This window comes from Somniosus microcephalus, chromosome 20, assembly GCF_052327205.1.
Source record: "Somniosus microcephalus isolate GS21.2 chromosome 20, FLI_Smic_1.0, whole genome shotgun sequence".
NCBI classification, from domain to species: domain Eukaryota; kingdom Metazoa; phylum Chordata; class Chondrichthyes; order Squaliformes; family Somniosidae; genus Somniosus; species Somniosus microcephalus.
This window is the reverse complement of record NC_141006.1, coordinates 68182545-68205648: the sequence shown is the minus strand read 5'-3', so window position 1 is coordinate 68205648 and position 23104 is coordinate 68182545. Positions and strand designations below refer to the sequence as shown.

General features: G+C 40.9%; 1 protein-coding gene across 3 annotated transcripts in view; it reads right to left on the bottom strand.

The window, feature by feature from the left end:
• LOC147103378 (alpha-taxilin-like) overlaps positions 1–23104 on the bottom strand; it is a 39245-nt gene extending 16141 nt beyond the window's left edge. Inside the window, exons 1-6 of one of the 3 annotated variants that reach the window (XM_085962925.1) lie at positions 22997–23104; positions 13284–13945; positions 7761–7852; positions 7088–7258; positions 2817–3011; positions 1064–1183 (exon numbers count right to left, since the gene is read on the bottom strand). In XM_085962925.1, the coding sequence (XP_085819051.1) occupies positions 1064–1183; positions 2817–3011; positions 7088–7258; positions 7761–7852; positions 13284–13920 (1215 nt within the window). In that variant the 5' untranslated portion in view covers positions 13921–13945; positions 22997–23104. The other 2 variants (XM_085962924.1, XM_085962926.1) reach the window with 2 other exon arrangements.

The window sequence follows — 23104 nt, the reverse complement described above, 5'->3', positions numbered from 1 at the left end:
TCACGGGGGATTTCAACTACCCCAAAATTAATTGGCCAGAAGAGGTAGGTAAATGGGATAAGGGAATGGAGTTCCTACAATGTGCACAGGACTCCTTTCTAACCTAGTATGCAAGAGAAGCCCAACAAGGGAGGATTCACTACTGGATCTGGTAATGGGGAATGAACCAGAGCAGATGAGAAGTAAAAGCAGGGGAACATCTAGGCAATAGTGACCATAATATAATATGGTTTAAGATAATAATTCAGAAGGACATAAGCATGACAAAGACCAGGGTAATAGATTGGAGAAAAGCTGATTTTGAAGGGCTGAGAATAGAACTTAGGAAAATAAAATGGACAACAATATTGGCAAACAATGATGCTGGTCAGCAATGGGAAACATTTAAAACAGTGTTCAACAGAGCCCAGGAAAAATATATTCTGCTAAAAAAAAACTAAACACTAATGAGGTACCATGGATCAATAAAGACATAAGGGAAAATTGAGCGAAAGGGACAGACACGAAGTACAATGACAGCAGGGGAGAGCATGACAAAGCAGAATACAAAGAGATTAGGAGAGAAATAAAAAAAAACAATTCAGAAGGCAAAGGAGTACTGTGAAATTAAATTATCAAGGAACATAAAACAAAATAGTAAAATATTCTACAGGCACATAAATAAAAAAGGAAAGTCAGGATGGGAATAGGACCACTAAGGGATGGACAGGATAAAAGTCACAGGCAGTGATAGCGAAATTACAGAAATATTAAATAATTATTGTGCTTCAGTATTTACCAGGGAGACGGATCAGGTGGACATGACATTGGAAGATGAGATTAGAAATTATAACTGCATTTAAAATAAAAAGGAGAAATATTAGATACATTAATCCAAACCCAAGTATATAAAACCCCTGGTCCGGGTGGATTGCATCCGTGCATCTTAAAAGAATCTAGGGAAGAGATAGCAAAGGCGCTATTAGACATGTTTAATTTTTGTTAGAAAAAGGTGTAGTGCCAGAGGACTAGAGTGTGTGTGTGTGTGGCGGGGGAGGAAAAAGACCAAAATTTAATAACTCACATAATCTTTTTCTTTCTGGTGCCTTTCCTCTGCTTCTTTCAGCAGCTCCTGTGCTTGCTGCAGTTTGGCATCAATGAGTTGTTGTTGCAGATCTTTGTGTTTAAATACTTTGTCAATATGCTGTGAACAGGTTATTTTTTTCATTAAACATTGAAACCAAGACGACATGAAATCAATTGATTAATTCCCACATGTGCTATTTTTTGCCTATGCCATTTCAAGTGTTCTTCATCTCCACATTACAACTACGACCAGCTCCTAGGCTCCACAAATACCACTGTAAACTTGCCAGTAAGGAGTGTGCTTCACTGGGGCAAACAATGCCCGTTATATTTGAGTTCTTACTTTAGATATTAGCCGCCTCCGCCCCCAGACCAATCCCATATACAAGCCCTTGCTTATGACTCAATATTCCTTTACATATTCAGTATCTAGGTAATTTGTAGTGAGCGCAGGGATCGTACAGAAAACCGTTGTTACAATATTTCAGCTTATTGGTCGTATCAAGTGCCCTTATGTGATCTTCCTGGAAGGTGATGCAACATGCAGTTCATTAGACCGTGGCTTAGGCTACAAATTGCCAAACATACTTTTATCCAATAAATGGATAGGTTAACATTTGCAATGACATGCTGCAGATTTACAGCAGATAAAGGCCTAAACTAACCCTCCTTGAAAGGTAGACATAATGGTTATTTTTCTAAATTACAATGTAAACTGGACAGAACTCAAGGTCCCCGAGTATTAACCTTTACATGGTGGTTTGTTGCAGACCATCCATGGAGTCTCTCTGGCCAAACTCTCTCTCTCTCTGATAGCTTCAGGTGGTCTACCCAAACTGAAGTATTTTCCAAAAATTTTACTAGGACAAAGAAAATTTAAAATGCATCTCAAACGCAAGAACTGCTAGTCAAATTTACATATACTTGTATTTGGATTGAAAGGCTTGGCCACTCAGACATCTGGCCAGGCACGTCTGTTTTCTGGGCCTATTGTATCGAAACAAGCTGGGCCGTTTGAGTAAACCTGATTTTTAAACTTATAAATGTTACAGAAAGGAATCTATTATATACTAGAAAAAATTAATTATCAGTTTGTTCTGACTTTCCCTCCCTTTGGAGAACACATTACCTCCAGCTGAGCTGCAACAACACTGTACCTACCATTGAGGCAACTGCCATGGGAATTATTAACCATTACAATACAAATTCTTTTGCCTCCCATTTCTTTGTTCTGTTTGCTTTGGCAGGCAATTATGGAGACAAGATAATCCTGGATATGCACTTGAAGTGCCGTAACCTACCGGGCTATGGACCAAGAGCTAGAAAGTGGGATTAGGCTGGATAGCTCTTTGTTGGTCGGCGCGGACACGATGGGCCGAATGACCTCCTTCTGTGCCGTAAATTTCTATGATTCTATGAACACCTCAGGAACATAAGGAAGTGGGCTGTCTAGATCCCATAAGCCTGTGAACAATGCTGGAGAATGGACAGTTGTCTCTTTGCATTCAATGCTTAAACTCCCAAGTATAGATCACGCACGAGGCAGGGTTTGGTGATTACCAATAATGCCGTGGCAACACACCGTAACTAATTCCTTTAATTTCAATTATTGAGATGTAAAGTTACTCAGTATCAAAATTACATCTTCGGTACAACGAAAGCTACAGGCTGATGTTCACTCTGGGTATTTACTTCCAGTTGAGTCTGTTATGGTAAGCATGATAATTCGAGATATTTTTCAGTTTCCTTACCTCCTCTCTCAGTTCATACTGCTCGATCAGTTTCTTCAGTTTCTCAGCCAGCTCCATGTTCTCCTGGCGCAGTTTGGAATTCCGTTCATTATGTTGTTCCATCTGTGCCTGGATGTCATTTAGTGTTACCTGGAAGTGAGAGGTGATCTCTTTGCGCTTTTCTTCCTCATCCCTTCCACGTTGAACACCTTCTTCCTGTGGGAAAATTTCCCAGCATAGATTAGAATTACAATTTTCCATTATGCCATTTAGTGATATGACAAGCATGTAATAGAATGGTCTGGTTTTACTTGGTGCACATTTCATGTTCTAGGATACACAGAACAGCAAATAACAGTCATTGACCAACGCAATGGTTTCGGATACGGAGAGCTCCCAGTCTCATCTGGGCTGTCAGACAGGCATCATGCAGCGAAGAGACATTCTTATTAGACAAGGTAACAATAGGAGCAACTCGCCAAAAAATGTATTGCTACAGATTTAACAGTTTGCAGTGCACCACTGATTTAGATATAGCAGCAGAATGGCACCTCCATCTCTCGGTTGTGGAACTTAAATGAAGGGGTGGGACAGAGGAGCCTACATATGGTTGAGAGGGACAATGAATTATAACTAGGATAGCCACACTATCCCTCTCATCACTGCCATGCCGAAGGGAGGTGAATTTATAGAATGTTTTTTTTTTTTTTTTTTTTAAAGTGCCATTGACCTAAACACAACTTTATTTGGCCAAGGGTAAAGGAATTCAAACCATGAACTTGAATACAACCACTGCCAAAACGACTCCATAATTTGTTTGAAAGAAAACATTTATGTTGCATCAGTCCAAGAGTGAACCCATCACAACGAAAACTAACAGGTTCGAGTTTCAAGCCATCACAGGACTTGCAACCAATATCTTCTAGACTCTGAAGGGAACGTTTTACCATTGAAGTAGACAGCCTACAGGAGAACCCACAAGATACATTTTTTTTAGAAAAACTGTGGTACTATTGCAATTTCTCAAACATTTATCGCACTTACATTAAATACAAAAGGCAATTCATGGTAGCATTTGTTTCAATGTTACCAGTGGTGCTCTATCCCACAATATAAATGGGGCAAATAGTAGAACACCATCAGCCTCAACATATTGCAAAACTATCTCCACTGGAAGTGGTGATAGGATATAAACCCATTATACATGTAACCAACCCTTGGAGCTAATCTTTCTCCTGTACCATTTTCCTTTTTCACCATGCTACTTATCGGCTTGTTTGACTAATTTTCTTTTGTTATCCCTATATTATTTTAGTAATCTGACTAGTATTGGGGGGGGGGGGGGGGGGGGGGGTGGAGAGGAAGAAAAGGGACAACAGATATAGAAACATAGAAGATAGGAGCAGGAGTAGGCCATTTGGCCCTTCGAGCCTGCTCCGCCATTCAATGAGATCATGGCTGATCATCCAAATTCAGTGCCCTGTCCCTGCCTTCTCCCCATATCCCTTGATCCCTTTAGCCTTAAGAAATATATCCAACTCTTTTTGAATATATTTAATGAACGGGCCTCCACCGCCCTCTGTGGCAGTGAATTCCACAGGTTCACCACTGTCTGGGTGAAGAAATTCCTCCTCATTTCAGTCCTAAATGGCTTACCCCTTATCCTTAGACTATGACCCCTGGTTCTGGACTCCCTGGCCATCATAAACATCCTTCCTGCATCTAGTCTGTCCAGGCCTGACAGGATTTTATAAGTTTCGATGAGATCCCCTCTCAATCTTCTAAACTCCAGTGAGTATAAGCCCAATCGACACAATCTCTCCTCATACGTCATTCCTGCCATCCCAGGTATCAGCCTGGTGAATCTTCACTGCACTCCTTCCATGGCAAGAACGTCCTTCCTCAGGTAAGGCGACCAAAACTGCACACAGTACTCAAGGTGCGGTCTCACCAAGGCCCTGCACAACTGTAGCAAGACATCCTTGTTCCTGTACTCGAACCCTCTTGCTACGAAGGCCAACATACCATTTGCCTTCTTAACCGCCTGCTGCACCTGCATGCTTACCTTCAGCGACTGGTGCACAAGAACACCCAGGTCTCTTTGCACTTCCCCTTCTCCCAATCTATTGCCATTCAAATAATAATCTGCCTTCCTGTTTTTGCCACCAAAGTGGATAACCTCACATTTATCCACATTATAGTGCATTTGCCATGTTTCTGCCCAATCACCCAATCTGTCCAAATCGTACTGGAGTTTCACGACATCCTCCTCACAGCTTACCCTCCCACCCAGCTTTGTGTCGTCTGCAAATTTGGAGATATTACATCCAATTCCCTCGTCCAGATCATTAATATATATTGTGGACAGCTGGGGTCCTAGGACCGATCCTTGCGGTACCCCACTAGTCACTGCCTGCCACTCGGAAAACGACCCGTTTATTCCAACTCTTTGCTTTCTGTCCGCCAACCAGTTCTCTATCCAAGTCAATACCTTGCCCCCAAATATATTTGCAAATTTTACAAATGATTGTTTTCTTACATAGTATTTTAACAGAAATACTAGCTGACAATAGGTGCTGGACCTAGTTTTTCGTAGCAATATTGGATTTCCATGTGGAGGAAACAGCTGGGTAATAGTGGCCATAATACTCTTAGATGCAACTTGATCAGTCAAGCCAATGCTACTGAAAATGTAATACCAGAGAGAGATCAGAGGGCTAAATTTGCAAAGATGCTCAATGGATCGGATAAGATTGATTTGGGGGGGGGGGGGAAAAAGAGGGTGGCTTCCTGTTAGACAAGAATAATAGCAACAACAAAAAATGGAATACTTTCAAAACCATTCTTGTGCAGAAAGAAGCCATATAGTTTCTTAGGGTTAAAAGGGTGCACTAATGGCTAACTAATCATGTCCCCAAGACCAATCTAACTAAAGCCGAAATATTTTAATCGTGGAGTTCAAAGGAATCAGGGCTGTTGCTCTTCATCGCCATCTTTGTTAATGATCTGGATTGAGGCATTGGAGGAACCGTCCCCAAATTTGCGGATGACGCAAATGTGTGTGGGAGCAAGAACTTTTAGATGAAAAGTTGCATATGGATCTATTTGCAAGGAGGAAATGAGGCCCATATCTGGCAGATTTTTTTTTTGATATAGGCAAGTGCAGTGTGATGCATTTGGGAAGGAACAATTCCAAACATGTGTACACCAAGGCAGCCGAGTGAAAAAAAGACCTGGGGGTTCCAGTGACCCGAGTCATTGAAGGCCCGTGGCCATTTGTCACGAGGCTGTTGTGAAAGCAAATAGAAGGTTCGGAAGAATAGTTAGGACAACTAAATATAAAACTAAGTATAATAGTTTTCCTTATATAAAAAGCCTTAGTCCAGCCGCATCTAGAATACTATGTCTAGGTTTGGTCTCCTCACACGGTGGGAGATAACAAGGCTCTGGAAAAGGTTCAAAGAAGGATCATTTGATGAATACTTAGTTTAAGGACCCTTAGATATCAGGGAAGGCTGAGAGAGTTAAGACTTTTTATTTTGGAATAGCATAAGACTTTGAGGGTGTGTGATTGAGGTCTTTAAAGCAATGATGGGATAAGATTCTGTTCGCATGAATAAGTTACGAGCTATAGACACGGCGGGGACATTAGTACAAGTTACAAAAACATAGTTAAGTTAGGTGCAAGGAAGTACTTCTTTTCACAGTGCGTCAAACCTTGAAATAAGATGCCAGTACATGTGATGAATGTGAACTGATACAAGCATTCAAAAGGGAACTGGGTAAGTTCCAGCGAGGGAAAGGCATCTCAAGCTATAGAGATAGATTGGTTAATACGGAATAGTGTTACCAGTCACTGTAGTCAGCTGGAACATGCTCGATTATTGCATGGATCAGAAAGGAAAATCCCCAAGATTTCCCCCCCCCCCCCGGACAAATTGGCTAAATGTTTCCTTTTTATTTTGTCTCTCCCATGAGACTGCGTGGCCGTGGGGGGATGGGATAGATTGGGTTTAATGGTGTGATAAAGATGCACAATGGCAGGACAGGACAGACTTTAAGATCAGATGGTATTTTGTCCTTTCTCATATGTCCTAATCGACTGTCACATAGTTCCACCCCAGCACACTTTTGAATTTATATCTACAATCAAATACAGATGCAAAACTAGACAAAAGTGTAAGTTAAACACAAATCAACTGCAAGACATTTATCCACAGGGTCTATATATGAAGTACCTGTACTAGCACCCAACTGATATTGTCTGTACACTTAACCAGTGATCACTTTACCTTGAGTGTTCGATTGTGGCGCTGCAGCTCACGGCACAGACTCTCTAGTTTGCTGCGCGCCAGAATGGCTTTGCTGTGCTCATTCCGTAGGTGATCCTTCTCTTGGATGATCTGAGTTTGCTTCTTTTGTAGCAGTCTCATTTGTTTTTGAGTATTTCGGTGCTCTTCAAGCTGCAGAAAGACCAAGTATGTCATTCAGGAAGATGAAAGCTTTAGATCAGTTTAATAGTTTGGCAGAAATTAAGCTGCGCAAAATTAGTTACTAACCAAGAACCGTTTTGCTGAGCATGTGCAACTTCAGCTTTACGCATCAGAACCAAACCTAGCCAAGACCAGTGGGGCAATATCTTACTCCAGTGAAGATCAAGTAATGTAGTACAGTCAGCGATAATGAACAGGTAAGACTAGCTGATATGAGGCAATGTTATGATTGGGGCAAGAGCTATACAGTAAAGATGCACTCCCCTCCCCCTCCAAGTCATTTTCTAGCCACTAATGTAGACAAAATATTCATTAGGGTTTACAGTATTCAAACGCCCAAGTCATCATGTTTGTTAACCACCCTTAAATCATGCTTTGAAAAAAAAATATTGAAATGCAGGACAGAATCTTAGTTTCAGGTTAACTAGCTGCATTGTATAAAAATCATAACTTTTAAGCCTTTTTAACTGACCATGTCTGCATACTTCTTGCAGAGTGCAGCAAGCTTCTCCTCTGGGGTGCTCAGAGTGTTCAGTGTCTGCATCAGCAATGTAATTTCCTTTCCTAGAAAAAGATGATCACAGACTAGAAATATAACACATTGTTCAATAGCAGATCATTGCACGAATATACTTTCAAATGTCTTCTTCCTCACCATTTCTTCCCTCCCTCATTGCGTTCCTCATAATAGATCTGTTAATCAAGAACAGGCTGAAGATCTTTTCTGAAGGCTTTGCTAATGCTGCATGCTAGGAACTGCACAGGTTGTATGGCTAGCCCATAACCTACATACTCTACTCACCTTTAATTCTTCTGAGGGCTACATTTAAAATGTCTGCACGCTAGATGAAATACAAACCACATTTTCTTTAGGAATTAAATCACACCTGGCCAATCCAGAGCGATCATTCAATATATCTGCATACTATACACTGGTATGTGCACAACATTCTAAACAGCACAAGACTTCACTTACCGTATATTAACATGCTCATGTTAGAGAGAGAGAAAAACGGAATACCAGAAATCTGAAATCTCAGAAAATACTGTAGTTGCACAGATCAGTCAGCATCTGTGAAAGAAAGGGTTAACAGATCTGCCCTATATTTCCATCAACTTCTGGACTATTCAGATTAAATAGTCTGCACCCAGTGATATTGAAAGATTATGTCCATATAAAGATGACTTACTGCAGGAATTCATATTTTCCCCTCAGGAGTATATTCAGAAAAAACAGAGTCACACTTGAAACTGGCCACGAACTGCTCGAGAAACAGGGGTAGAATTTATATGTGCATTTTTCAAAATTTGATACAGTGAAGCAAAGGGGCACAGAGAGTTTACAGATACATAAAAACATTACAAGTTACTATTGAATTTCACAATTTTAGTTTCATTTCATGCAACGCAACAAAATGTGCCAACTAATCGGTTTCTGAAACAGTTTTGATTCGGTTACAGGCAATGTTCCCCCTAATTTGTTTTTAGCTGCGCAGCACATTCAAAATTCCGTGCGCGAAATCTCCGATTTGAAAAGCCACGCAGCCACATGGGATCATTGGTGACAGGCCATTTAATATTCCATTTAGGTAAAGATTATACAAAAAAATTAAAAGATTAAAAAGTTTGAGGTCACATTGCAAATTTTTAAATTTTTTTTTATAAAAGGTTGCTATTAAAATAGATCAATCTGTATGCCGAGTTATGGTAGTTGAAGAACTGAGATTAGTATAGTCTATGCTTTACTAATATGAGTGTTAAATATTTACAAACTGAATTGAGCTGTTTCCCCCCTCCCATAAATTTTGAATGGGGAACTCGTATTGAAAATAGAAAAGATGTCAAGATGGGGAAAAGGAAGAATAACATTTTTCTCTTGTCACGAAGCATTTGCTACATCAACTCCCCCATCTCTCACGGCATTGTGTGATATTTCCATTAGCTCCAATCAAACTCATGACTTTGGTTTGGTGGTTGTGGGGGGGTTATTCAAGTAATGTTAAATTATGGGTCGTTTTGTGTCATGTAGAGACTGTTCAAGCTAATTCCGCGAAACCACCAAAACTCATTCCCTTCTCCTGTCCCCTTCACCTCATGGCCCGAATTCAAACCCAGAGCTGTAACTACATTCCTATCCAGTCCCCACTAGCTGATCATTTGAACGCTGGCATGACTTGATCACCCCTTAAGAGAAAGCCTTACAATTACTCAGCTGTTATTGTGCTAGGTGTTACCTGCAACTTGGGAGGGATTTGGTTCTAACTGCCAGCAGCTCAGTATCACTTTAATAGACAAAATCTGAAACCGCATGTTGGGAAATTACACAAATTGGGAGAACCTAAAAACGACAGGGAAGTCCACCATCGGAAAAAGGCACTAAAAGTAAAATATTTTTTAAATCATTAAGATCTATCTGCTTAATTGACAAACAGAAAATTTGATACCTTCCTGGAAGCTTTGCAAGTATAAAATATTTTACAATTGGACAGGATAGCACACCTCAAACGGTGAATCCACCAGTTTAGGAGCTCCTTCAGGGTCAGGTGCAATATTGGCACAATTGTCCCTGCACACACACGCAGGCGGGTAAGGGAGGTAGAACATTCAGCATTGGAGACTCGCCACTGCCTCAAGGTGTTGGGGGCCCGGCACAGACATAAGAGGCACTACATGCATGCATCATTTTCAGTTTAAAAGATAGCAATTTTCACAAATTGCTAATGGTTGCGATAGAGTATAACCTTGGCAAAATGACTCCTTCAAAAGGAAGCTTTGTTTCTTTTCACCCTCCCTCTGTGCGGTCACTGAATTTGACAACTGTTGCAAAGGCAGTCACAGTTAGATATGGGTGTAGGGGAAAAAAAGTGTCATCACGAGGGGGAGATAATCAGTGCTTCAATCCCTTATCATCATTTATATTAATGGCTTTATGCAGACCAATTCCAAGTGTTAAATTTGAAGACGACACTAAAATAGGAAATGCAGTAGTGATGGATAATGCAGTTGAGGTTTCAGGGAAGGATTTAGATTTGTTACACAACCCAGCAGACAAATAGCAAATTAAATTGAATACCAACAAATGCAAATAATTTGTCACCTCCAGGCCTGACCTGACCAATCCTCTCCCGGCCGACTTCCCATCCTCCACTCTTCATAAACTTCAACTCATCCAAAACTCTGCTGCCCGCATCCTCGCCCGCACCAAGCCAACACCCCTGTACCTGCTGACCTACATGCCTCAAATTGAAAATGCTCATCCCCATGTTTACATCCCTTCAGGGCCTCACCCTCCCCAAGTCTGTAACCTTCTCCAGCCCTACAATCTACCAAGAACACTGCCTTCCTCAGACTCTGGCCTCTTGTACATCTCCCACTCCCTTCACCCACCATCGGCAGTCGTGCCTTCAGCCAACTAGACCCCAACCTCCGGAATTCTCTCCCTAAACTTCTCCGCTTTTCCACCTCCCTCTCCTTTGACCAAGATTTAAGTCACCCCTCCTAATATCGCCCTCTTTGGCTCGGCGCCCACCTTTGTCCATTACTGCTTCTGTGAAGCACTTTGGGACATTATTCTGTGTTAAAGGCACTATATAAATGCAAGTTGTTTTGCTGTTATTGCATATTGGAAGAAGAATGAGCAACAGGAGTATACAAGGGAGGGAACAAGAAGACAAGTTTGCTGTCACTCCCTGGTCCCCGTCAATGCCACAGCAATGTGGAGAAGCAATTAAAAAAGCAAATAATGCTAGGATACATGGCCACAAACCTGGATTAGATGTTGAATACTGTTTCTTTTAAATGTACTGGTCAGATTTCATTTGAAATACTATGTAAAATTCTAGTTACCATACTTTCAAAAGAGCCACAGTGTCATTGGAAAGGGTGCAGGAGGATGAGAATGAGCTATGGAGAAAGAGGAGAGAACCTTAAGCTCAGTAATCTAGAAAGGTGGTGGTTAAGAGGTAACCTTATTCTTTATTGAAGTGTATAAAGTATCGAGTGGCACAGATAAGGTGAACTCAGATTATAACTTTAAGGTTGATCATCTCAGTAGAACAAGAGTAGAGAAAAATAAACTTTAAAAAGATCTTTAAAAAAAATTATTTGCACCAAGAGCAGCAAATGTTTTGGAATGACTTATCAGGTAAGGTAGTTGAACCAAAGATGCTAGGAGAGGTCCAGATGTAGTTGGATACTGCACTGGTTGAGCTGAAATGCTATAGAGAAAAAGCATGATAGGCCGAATGGTCTTATCTCATCCTTAATGTTTTCTCTTGTAACACAGCTTTCTCAAGTAAACTGCATCAGGTTGTGAAATGTTAGCTACACAAAAGACACCGACACAAATGGAAACATAGGGTATTGTTTGCCGACCATTTTATTCAAAGCTAAATATAGGCTTGCCTGGGTGAAGTAGTTAAAAAATATAGTTGATTATTTGAAGACCTTTGAAAAAATGTAACCAATGGCTTCCCCAGTAAAAAGTGGGTAAAGTGGGTGAAGTAACACAGGCCAAAAAGTCCACGGCTTAATTCTTCATCTGTGCATCATTTGGGGTGCCACAATGGGTTTTAGTACCCTAAAGGAGAGCTAGGTTCCTGACTGCTATCTATTGCCCCAGAAAAGAATCTCTTCCATTTAGTGCAAATACTTTTCTTGTAAACTTTCAGTAATTATGTACCCTTGTGAAAGAAAACTTACATTTATATAGCGCCTTTCACAACCACCGGACGTCTCAAAGCGCTTTACAGCCAAAGTAGTACTTTTGGAATGTAGTCACTGTTGTAATGTAGGAAACGCAGCAGCCAATTTGCGCACAGCAAGCTCCCACAAATAGCAATGTGATAATGACCAGATAATCTGGTTTTGTTATGTTGATTGAGGGGTAAATATTGGCCCCAGGATACCGGGGAGAACTCCCCTGCTCTTCTTCGAAATAGTGCCTTGGGATCTTTTACGTCCACCTGAGAGCGCAGACGGGGCCTCGGTTTAATATCTCATCCGAAAGACGGCACCTCCGACAGTGCAGCACCCCCTTGTATGATCATTCAACACTGCACTGAAGTACTGGAACTCTCCTGAGATCTGCCTTTTTATATTAACAAATTAAATATAGAACACATGCCAGGGTGTAATTCAAAGCTGTAATCTACCGAGTTTAGATGGGATTCGTAATATGAGTTTTGTTTGTTGTTTAACCGTAGAACACATTACAAAACATCTATTATGGTGGATTTAAAAAAATTAACATTAATTGAAGACATTGAAGCATTAACTGCAGATCAGTTTAAATTTCCATTTATACAGAAATTATTTACTTGTTATAATTAAACTTTTAAGGTTATAGATACTGTTGAGTTATTAAATATTGTAAATAAGACAGACAGGACATGTAAACACCCAGTCGGATTTGCAAGTCTGTGAACAGAAATTAAGTGGTCAACATTCAAAGCAACATGTGGATTTTGGAATGATCCTCATTTTGCTTCCCCTTGAATCTTAATCTTTCTGGTCTCTGCTGTCGTCCCAGGTCACTCCAGTGATTGTGGGTTAAGCAGGAAGCTTTGTACCTAATGAGAGGCAGTGCTTCAGACTGGCTTGGGAGCCAATTTAACAGCAACTGATCCTGGAAACCACAAGAGAGCACCAAGGCAATTGTGATTCCTCCTCCGTCCCCCATAATTTCACTAGCTTGTACCCTTTCATTTAAGTGTTTGTCCAGTCATGGAATCACAGAAATTATAACACAGAAGGAAGCCTTTTGATCCATCAGGCTTGTCTCAGTGCAGGCTCTTCAACAGAGCCCTTACTCTAACCTTATTTCCCTGTCCTTTAACTGTATCATTTTACATTTTCAAGATGTTTTAAGAACATCACTGTCTTGACTGAGAAAACTATGAATGTGCTAAACTAATACCAGAAAAGAGAGAACAGTAAAAAGTGATGCAATATCACACTGAACACCTGATAGTCCTTTATCTAGAAGTTGGCTCACCTAGAGCTTTGGCTTTCTTTTTTTCTGGAGCTTTTTTCTGATCTTTGTTGTTAGGGACATCTCCATTCTCTTTCACATCTTCTACACGAGCCTCTGCCTTCACCACTTTTTCAATCTCTTCATTCATCTCCCCACATTCGATCTCCCGGACGCCGTTTCTCAGCGGCTCGCTGTTAACACATTTCTCTGCCTCTTCCATTTCAGGAGATTCCTCGGGCGGCACAGCAGAACCATGCTCGGCCAGGTTGCAGCAATAGGTGTTCAGTATGTCTTCAAGCTGTCGGCTGAGCTCATCGGAGACATCAGCTGTTGAAGACTCAGGCTGGAGGGTAGCCAAGGCATCTACAGCAGACGTCTCTTGGACAACTAATGATCCCTCACTGATACCTCCTGCAGTTGTTCCATTCAGTACGACTTCACTGGTACTTATGTCGTCATGGTTTTGTGCAAGTCCATTCTGACCATCAGATTTTTTGCTGGTTTGATGATTGGCTTCAGGTCCAGCAGATTCAGCAACACCCAGACTGTCCTCTCTCCCAGCAGGATCTGCTCTCTCTGCTACTGCAACACCAACCACTGTCATCTCATGGCTATCAGCAGGTGGACTGAACTTACTTTCAGAATCTTGATTCTTCATGGCTTACGTTTTACTTAATAGAAACCTGCACAGAAACAAAATAATATTAATTACCTTGTAGAATTCAAATGCTTTCCAAAATTACAACTGTAATCTACAGAATCCAAATTTTCCAGTCAGCCATTTATGCGAACAGTTCAGAAACACCCTTGTTGGGTGAAATGAAGAATTTGGATAACCATATATTAATTCCAAAGTTACTCTGTATTAAATATTAATTCTGCACTTGTAAAATTTGATGAAATTATTTTACACACAGGGTGCAACTGATCAATTCAGGCAAGTGACGCATGGATAGTTTCCAAGTATCGCAACACAGAATACAAACACTTTTTCAATTTGCTATTCCTATTGAAGCGACACAACATATAGTTCCTATACTTTCCCAACTGGAAATGTAGTCAAGACTGCAGCTATGGTTTGAGATCGGTTCCAACTTTTAGAAAAGATAGGCAAAATAGAAAAGGAGGTGGGGTAGCCCTGATAATAAAGGCAGTAGGGAGAAAGGATCTTAGCCCAGAAAATCAGGATGTAGAATCAGTATGGGTGGAGCTACGAAATAACAAACGCCTGAAAACACTGGTGGGAGTTATAGGCCCCCTATCAGTAATCAGTGTTGGACAGAGCATAAATCAGAAAATTAGAGGAGCATGTAACAAGGGTAATGCAATAATTGAGGGGGACTTTAATCTTCATATAGACTGGGCAAACCAAATTGGCATAAGTAATTTGGAGGATGAGTTCATGGAATGCATTCGAGACAGTTCTATAAAACTAGGGACCAACTAGGGAAGAGGCTATTTTAGATCTAGTATTGTGTAATGAGACAGGGTTAATTAAAGGATCCTCTGGGGAAGTGATCATCATAATATAATAGAATTTCACACTGAGTTTAAGTGATGCGGTTAACTCTGAAACTAGAGCCTTAAATTTAAACAAAGCCAATTACGGAGGTGTGAGAGGAGATTTGGCTGAGATAGATTGGGAAATTAGATTAAAAGATATGATGGTAGACTAGCAATGGCAAACATTTAAAGAAATAATTCATAATTCTCAATGAATATACATTCCCTTGAGGAATAAAAACTCCTCTGCAAAAGTGTATGACCATGGCTAACTAGAGAAGTTAGATTAAAAGAAGAAGCTTACAATGTTGCCAAAAAGAGTAGCAAGCCTGAGGATTGGGAGGGTTTTAAAAATCAGCAAAGGATGACTAAGAAATTGATAGAGGGAGAAAATAGAATGAGAGTAAACTAAAACAGACTAAGAGTTTTTACAAGTATGTGAAAAGGAAGACTTAGTGAAAATTAACGTGGGTCTCTTAGAGGCAGAGACAGGAGAAATTGAAATGGGGAATAAGGAAATGGCAGAGACTTTAAGCAAATATTTGTGTCTTCTACTGTGAAGACAGACATAAAAGAACATACCTGAAATTGTTGAGAACCAAGGTCTAATGAGTGAGGAACTGAAAGCAATTAATATTAGTAAAGAAAAAGTACGGAAAAATGAATGGGATTAAAAGCCGACAAATCCCCTGGACCTAATGGCCTACACCCTAGCATTTTACAATTGGTGGCTGCAGAGATAGTGGCTGCATTGGCTGTGATCTTCCAGAATTCTCTAGATTCTAGAACGGTCCCCGTAGATTGGAAGGTAGCAAATGTAACCCCGCCATTCAAGAAGAGAGAAAACATAACTACAGGAAACTGTGTGTTACCCGGAGGCTAAATGTCCAGCAAGCTCGAGCCACTGGCAAAAATCAGGAGCCGTTTCGTTAGGTTTTTTTTCTTCTCGTGGCTTTTTTCTTCTCGTGGCTTTTTTTTTCCAACAGTCAGGCTCTGCAAAGTCTCTGTAGCTTAGCAACAGCTTCAGAGAGACGCTTCCAAGGTACGGGCCGACTGTTTAGAAGCTGTTGCTAAGCAACAGTGTTTGTTGTCAGATACGGAGATGAAAAGCTCCGTATGCTTCAACATTAGAGCTGGAGTGTCCGGCAGTTTTGAGGGAACGGCAACAGCTCGGTCCCGTCGGTGCCGGATAGCACAAAGTTTCCTGTATAGGCCAGTTAGCCTGAGATCAGTGTAGGTAAAATGCTGGAATCTCTCAGTGGGATGTGGTAACAGGGCACTTGGAAAGTTACAATATGATTAGGCAGAGTCAACACGGTTTTATGAAATGGAAATCATGTTTGACAAATCTATTAAGAGTTTTCTGAGGGTGTAACTAGCAGGGTAGATAAGGGAAAACTAGTGAATGTAGTGTATTTGGATTTTCAAAAGGCATTCGATAAGGTGCCACACAAGATTAGGGCTTGTGGGATTGGGGGCAATATATTAGCATGGATTGCTGAGAGTAGGAATCATTTTCGGGATGCCAAGGTGTAACTAGTTAAGTGCCGCAAGGATCAGTGCTTGGGCTTCAACTATTTACAATGTGTATCAATGAGGGGACCAAGTGCAATGTATCCAGGTTTGCTGACAATACAAAGCTAAGTGGAAAAGTAAGCTGTGAGGAGGACACAAAGAAGCTGCAAGGGATACAGACTGGTTAAGTGATTGGGCAAGAAAGTGGCAGATGGAGTATAATGTGGGGAAGTGTGAAATTATCCACTTTGGTAGGAAGAATGGAAAAGCAGAATATGTTTCAAAAAGTGAGACTAGTAAATATTGGTATTGAGGGTTTTGGGGGTCCTTGTATATGAATCACAAAGTTAACATGCAGGTACAGCAAGCACTTAAGGCGGCAAATAGTATGTTAGTCTTTATTGCAAAGGGGTTGGAGTATAAGAGTAAGGAAGTCTAGCTGCAATTAGACAGGGCCTTGGCGAAAGCACACCTGGAGCACTGCGCACAGTTTTGGTGTCCTTACCCAAGGAAGGATATACTTGCCTTAGAGGGGGTGCAACTAAGGTTCACTAGATTGATTTCTGGGATGATATGGTTGTCCTACGAGGAGAGATCGAGTAGACTGGGCCTATATGCTCTGGAATTTAGAAGAATGAGAGGTGATCTCATTGAAACATAAGATTCTAAGGGGGCTTGACAGGGCAGATGCGGAGAGGCTGTTCCCCTGGCTCAGTAGTCTAGAACAAGGGGTCATAATCTCAGGATAAGGATTCAGCCATTTAGGACTGAAATGAGAAATGTCTTCACTCAGAGTGTTGTGAATCTTTGGAATTCTCTACCACAGAAGGCTGTGGAGGATGAATCGTATATTCAAGACTGAGATCGATAGATTTTTAGCCATTAAGAGAATCAAAGGATATGGGGATCGGGCGGGAAAGTGGAGTTGAGGTCGAAGATCAGCCATGATCTTATTGAATGGCGGAGCAGGTTCGATGGGCCGTATGGCCTACTCCTGCTCCTATTTCTTATGTACCCAGTTTATACTGTAATTCTCCTCTCGGGAGGCTAAAGTTGAAATGTTTGGAGCGTGCAAGCAAATTAACTCCAGGTAGATTTAAAATTTTGTAAACCATGTTTGACACCATACTGGAGTCCTACTTTATGTCATATCCATCCCCAATGTTGAGGAATTACCTCCTCCAGAGTTTCATACTGTTCCTCTGGAGTCAGGTTGAACCTCAACTCTTGTTACACAATAACTTTAGTGTTGCTGTGAAGGTCACGTCTTATAAGCCAATCCCAAAAAGTATAAACGGAGCTCAATTAAGAAACACAAACACTCAATCTCAAGCCTCAATAAAACCTATCCCAAATTAGACCTGTACTCATCTTTAAATGCAACCTACCTTAAAGTTATACCTAGCACCAGCTAGTTAGGCAACTATAAAACATCTGACCAATAAATTCCTATGTATATTTTATTTGGCACCCACTAGCTACAAAACAATGCAACCCAGTCTCCGAATTATTCACTCTAATCTATACTTATTAAAACAATTTTGACTTGTCACCTAAAAGACTCTCTCAAACAACCAACACCTAGGAATAGTGACAGTCAAGATTCAGGTATGAACGTAACAGACGCTTTAAGTTCCAGAATCTAAATGTCAAGCTCAACCTAGAGCTGAAAGAAAGAATAAAACATCCCCCGATTCCAAAGACTGCGGATTCAGATCATTCATTTGAAATGGTTGCTATCAATTTCACTCGAAGTGTATGGAAAGAAATATTTCACTTGTGAACATTTATATGCAGTCTGTACATTTTCTCCATTCATCAGATAGGTTCTAACAGTAATCAGGTGCAATTTTCAACCACCCTCTAATAAAGTCACAATCATTGTGTAGATATTATTAGATATCCAAAAAACTAACGAAAACAGAATGAAGTTTCCATGTAAAACCAAGCGCTATGTTCATATACCTACCAGGGGAGAGGTGGTACTAGATCTAGTTCTGAGTAATGAAATAGATCAGGTAAATGAGTTAAATGTGGATGAGCACATTAGGAGTAGTGACCATAATATGATATGCTTTAAGGTCCAAACAGAAAGGAGAACGTTAGGGCAAAAACAAGGGCACAGATTGGAATAAGGTAGATTTTGGAAAGACGACAGCAAGCTTAGAAACATAGCATGGTTACAGCACAGAAGGAGGCTATTCGGCCCGTCGAGTCCGTGCCAGCTCTCTGCAAGAGCACTTCAGCTAGTCCCACTCCCCCGCCCTTTCCTCGTAGCCCGGCAAAAAATTTTTTCCTTCAGGTACTTATCCAACTCCCTTTTGAAAGCCACGATTGAGTCTGCCTCCACCATCCTTTCAGGCAGTAAATTCCAGATCCCAATCACTCGCTGCATAAAAGAGTTTTTCCTCATGTCACCTTTGCTCAGATCAGGTTGAAGAGAAACTGCCACACAAGACTCAGATCAACATTGGGGTATTTTTAAAAGCCGATTTGCAAAGTTGCAGAATGAACATATACCATTAAAAAAATATTCAGCGCGCCGTGAATAAATAGAGGTCACAAGCAAACTAAAATTGAAGAAGTGGGCATATGGGGTGTATAGGTGTGCTAAAATTGATAAAAATGAGAGAATGAGAATATAGAAAAAGAGAGTTAAGAGACGGTCGAAGAAAGCAAGGTGAGATTATGAGGTAATTCAAAAAAATTAAAATCAGTAAAGTATTCTACAAATATATCAGTAAATAGAGAATTGTTAAATGCAAGGTGGGACCCCAGGGGGAGAAAATATTGAGAGAGAATAAACAGAAATTGGCAGCGATATTTAACAAGTAGTTTGCTTCTTACAATTTGCTTCTTACAAAAGAGGATATAGAAGAGGAAATAAATGCTGAACTGGTTAAAAGTGAGATGACAGATATTAAAGTAAATAAAAAGCAAGTATTAGAGAAGATAGTTTAGCAAAAGGAGGACAAAGTGCCAGGACCTTACAGGGACATCCAAGGATCCAGAGAAATGAGCCTTTTTAATTAAACCAAGAGGGGTGAAATTGAGTTGCCCCAGTGTCACCAAACAAAAACACAAAATCATTGTAACAAGCGCCCCAGAGCAACATTAACACAACAAAATAAATAAACGGTACAAATAAAATAACATGCTTAATAAAACAACAGAAAAACATTCAACAATTAAATATTAAAAACATTTAAGATACAATCTATACCCTGCAGTGCCCATCAACCATGGGAAGAAATAGCAGAATCCTGAGAAATTGTGTTTCAGGGCTTTATTGAGAGTGGATGCATGTTGACGAACGAGAGAATGGCCACGGTAATATTAATTTCCACAGAGACATTTGGGTAATTACAGAGCAAGTTTAATATCTGTGGTAGTGAAAATTCTGGTATCTTTAATTAGTAAATATTTAGATGGAGAAAATAATTAGAAGCAGCCAATAGGGATTTCAGAAAAGAAAATTGCACATGACAAATTTGATATGAATTTTGAGAGGTGAAGGATATGGTGGATGAGGGAAAAGTGAATGTGGTGTACATGGACTTTCAGAAAGCCTTTGAGAGGGTACCATACAGGAGATCACTGGAAAATATTAGGTGTGAAACTAGGGAAAGGGTAGCTAAATTGGGTTAAAAATTGGTTAGAAAGGAGGAAACAGAAAAGGAGTTAAAGGCAGTTTCTCAGAGTAGTTGGAAGTGGGTTGCAACATCCCACAGGGTCCGTTTACTGTGCATATCAAAGATTTGAATATAGTGCTCGAGGGAATGGTGGCCAAATTTGCAGAAAATACTAAAATAAGAGGCCTAGCAAGTAATTACAAGTACTAAAAAAAGTTGCAAGGGGGTGTTGACAACATGGTGGAATGAAAAAAAATGGCAGATAGATATCAATGTCAGTAAATGTCAGATGGCATACTTTGGTTATTAAAGAAAAGTAATTATACTTTGAATAGGGCGATGTGGAATAGTAGAGGGATTTGGGGGTTCTGGTTCACAAGACATTAAAAGCAGCACATCAAGTGGATAAGGCCATTAAAAAAAAAGCTGATTGAATAATGGGCTTTATGACAAGAGTCAAGATACAATGGCGAAATGATATAAAACCTTACTAAGACCACAGCTTGAGTACTGCGTGCAGCTTTGGGCTCCATACTATAGGATGTTGAGGTAATGGTGAGGGTACAGCGCAGATTCACTGGGATGCTGCCTAGCATCAGGAAATACAAAAACTAAGACTTGAAATATTGGGAGTGTTTACATTACAGGATAACTGGATAGAGGTGTTTAAAATGATGAAGGGATGGGACACAGTATATTGAAACAAACTGGTTTGAAAAATGTCAAGTTTTTTTCACTTCCCACTCAACTCAGAAAATGTTCAGAAATGACAAACAGACTTAAATGACAACCATTCTAACATCAACTCCAGAAATAATTTAAATATTTATAAGATACATAATCTTAATCTTGCTGCAAAAATACATTAATTTTGGTTGATAAAAACAAACACTTCCCGTGGAATTGTACGCTAGCATAAGTCACCTCCTTCAGAAGAGGGATTAGGGGGAGAGAATAAAATAAAAATGGCTAAAAATTGGTGATCTCCAAGCTGTAATATAACCTCAGGGTTCAGGTGGTAGGTATAAACTTTAAGATTTGATTTTGCAGTTTAGGATACTTTCAGAATCCCTTTGATCCTCACTATTAGTTATCACTCCCAGCTATCCATTAGTCTGTATCATACAGACATGCACATACAGGGAAAGCCAGAAATATAGGAAAGAAAACTTTATAAATTAAAAAAAATCTGAAAATCTTACCGGGACTAACTCTGAAACCTGAAGTGGTATATTAAGGAATATTCCAAAGCAGGAATTAAGTTTTGAAACAAAAGTTATCTAAACATTGCAGCATAATAGGCACAGAAACCCAACAGAAACACTTTCAACAAACTGGCAACTGGAATAATTATTACAGGAATAAAGACTGAAATCATCAAGTAATACATCGTACACAACGATACCGTGAAGCTGGAAAGGCAGCGAGCACGGTATCGGTTGACAGGTGGAGATTTGAGGATGAATAGATATTTTGGAGTTTTGCTTGATTTCCTTTGAGAGTCCGGGAGTATTTATGCAGAACTTTCCCTGAGAAGATTAAATGGGTGGGGTAGAGACCATGACAGGTAAATGATACATGTGGAAGGAGTGGACTTGATAAATCAAAAATCGTCTTAAGGTTCTAAAGGAGACACAGTTACAAACTACTTGCTCTTAAATCAATACATTAATTCCATTTGATGAAATTGCCTTAAAAAAGCTTTATTTTGCTATTGGTACAAAGGGTTATAGAAAAAAAAACTTGGAGATATACACTGGTAGATTTTTTTTTAGAACTATCCGAATTGCTAAGGCCTTAACCCTAAAGCCCAGCACCAATTACCAGATGATGAAGAATTCAGGCTTATGTATATCAAACAAAAATCCAACCTCACCAGACGTTAATTAACAATCTCAAAGAGAAGATTTCAGGGTTAACTGAAATACTAGTTTTAAGGCGGCACAACTTGGGAGGGGAGAAATGTTAACATTGTGACGGGACCGTTGCGCAACAAACGTTAAACGACCATAATTGGTAACTAAAAGCAAATTGGAGCACAGCCTGAACCTCAACCCCGGGGCCAGAGCACTGCCTGAACCCCAACCCCTGTGCCTGAAACCCAACCCCGGGGCCAGATCCTGAACCTCAACCCCGGGGCCAGAGCACTGCCTGAACCCCAACCCCTGGGCCAGAGCACTGCCTGAACCCCAACCCCTGGGCCAGTGCCTGAAACCCAACCCCGGGGCCAGAGCATTGCCTAAGCTCCGAGGCCAGAGCCTGAACCCCACCCCCGGGGCCACAGCCTGCCGCCGGCCCTGTCACCTTGAAGCCGCCCACAGTCCCATTAACCCGAATGACCCACGCCAACAAGCCACTAGCGGTGGCGGCCGCCTCGCACTTTACCCGCAGGCCGCGCTGCTGATCCGTCAGCTTTCCTAGGACCCAACCGCCAAACCGGAACTGCTTCTGCGTCACCCCGCACCACCCAAACAGCCGGCGCGGGGCCTGACGTGCGCGATCGCGTCGGCAAGCCAGACGGCCAATCGGCATTGAGAAAGAAAAGGAAGGGCTTCTGGGTACTGTAGTTCCACTCTGTCATTCTGTTCCAGGGCCCCGAATTAATGCTCCACTGCGCACTGCTCCATGGGCTGGGAGTCTGCGCAATTCAGTCTGTCAACTATCAGTCATAGTTTCCCTTCATTTGCCAGAAGTACACGGCTTGTGTGGCTTTAATTTTATCCTCAATTCAAAAGCATCTTCACAGAATTATGCATCACAGGAGCAGGCCATTCGGCCCATCCTGCCTGGGCTGGCTCTCTGAAAGAGCTATCCACTCAGTCCCACTCCCCTGCTCTTTGCCCAGCGCCCTCCAAGTTTCCTCCCTTGTGCTATTACATTTTGTAAGAAGTCACACAACACCAGGTTATAGTCCAACAGCTTTATTTGAAATCGTCAGCAGCGCTCCGAAAGCTTGTGATTTCAAATAAATCTGTTGGACTAGAACCTGGTGTTGAGTGACTTCTTACATTTGTCCACCCTAGTCCAACACCGGCATCTCCACACCCATTACATTTTATGCTGGAAAGAAACAAAGCTACTAACCTGCGAGGTCCTGTGAATCTACACCAAGCAGTTATCAGGAAGACGTTTCTTCTGACTCTTAGGTTTTGGTTTCCTGTAAACGTTGTGACATCAGCACCCCTGGCGCCA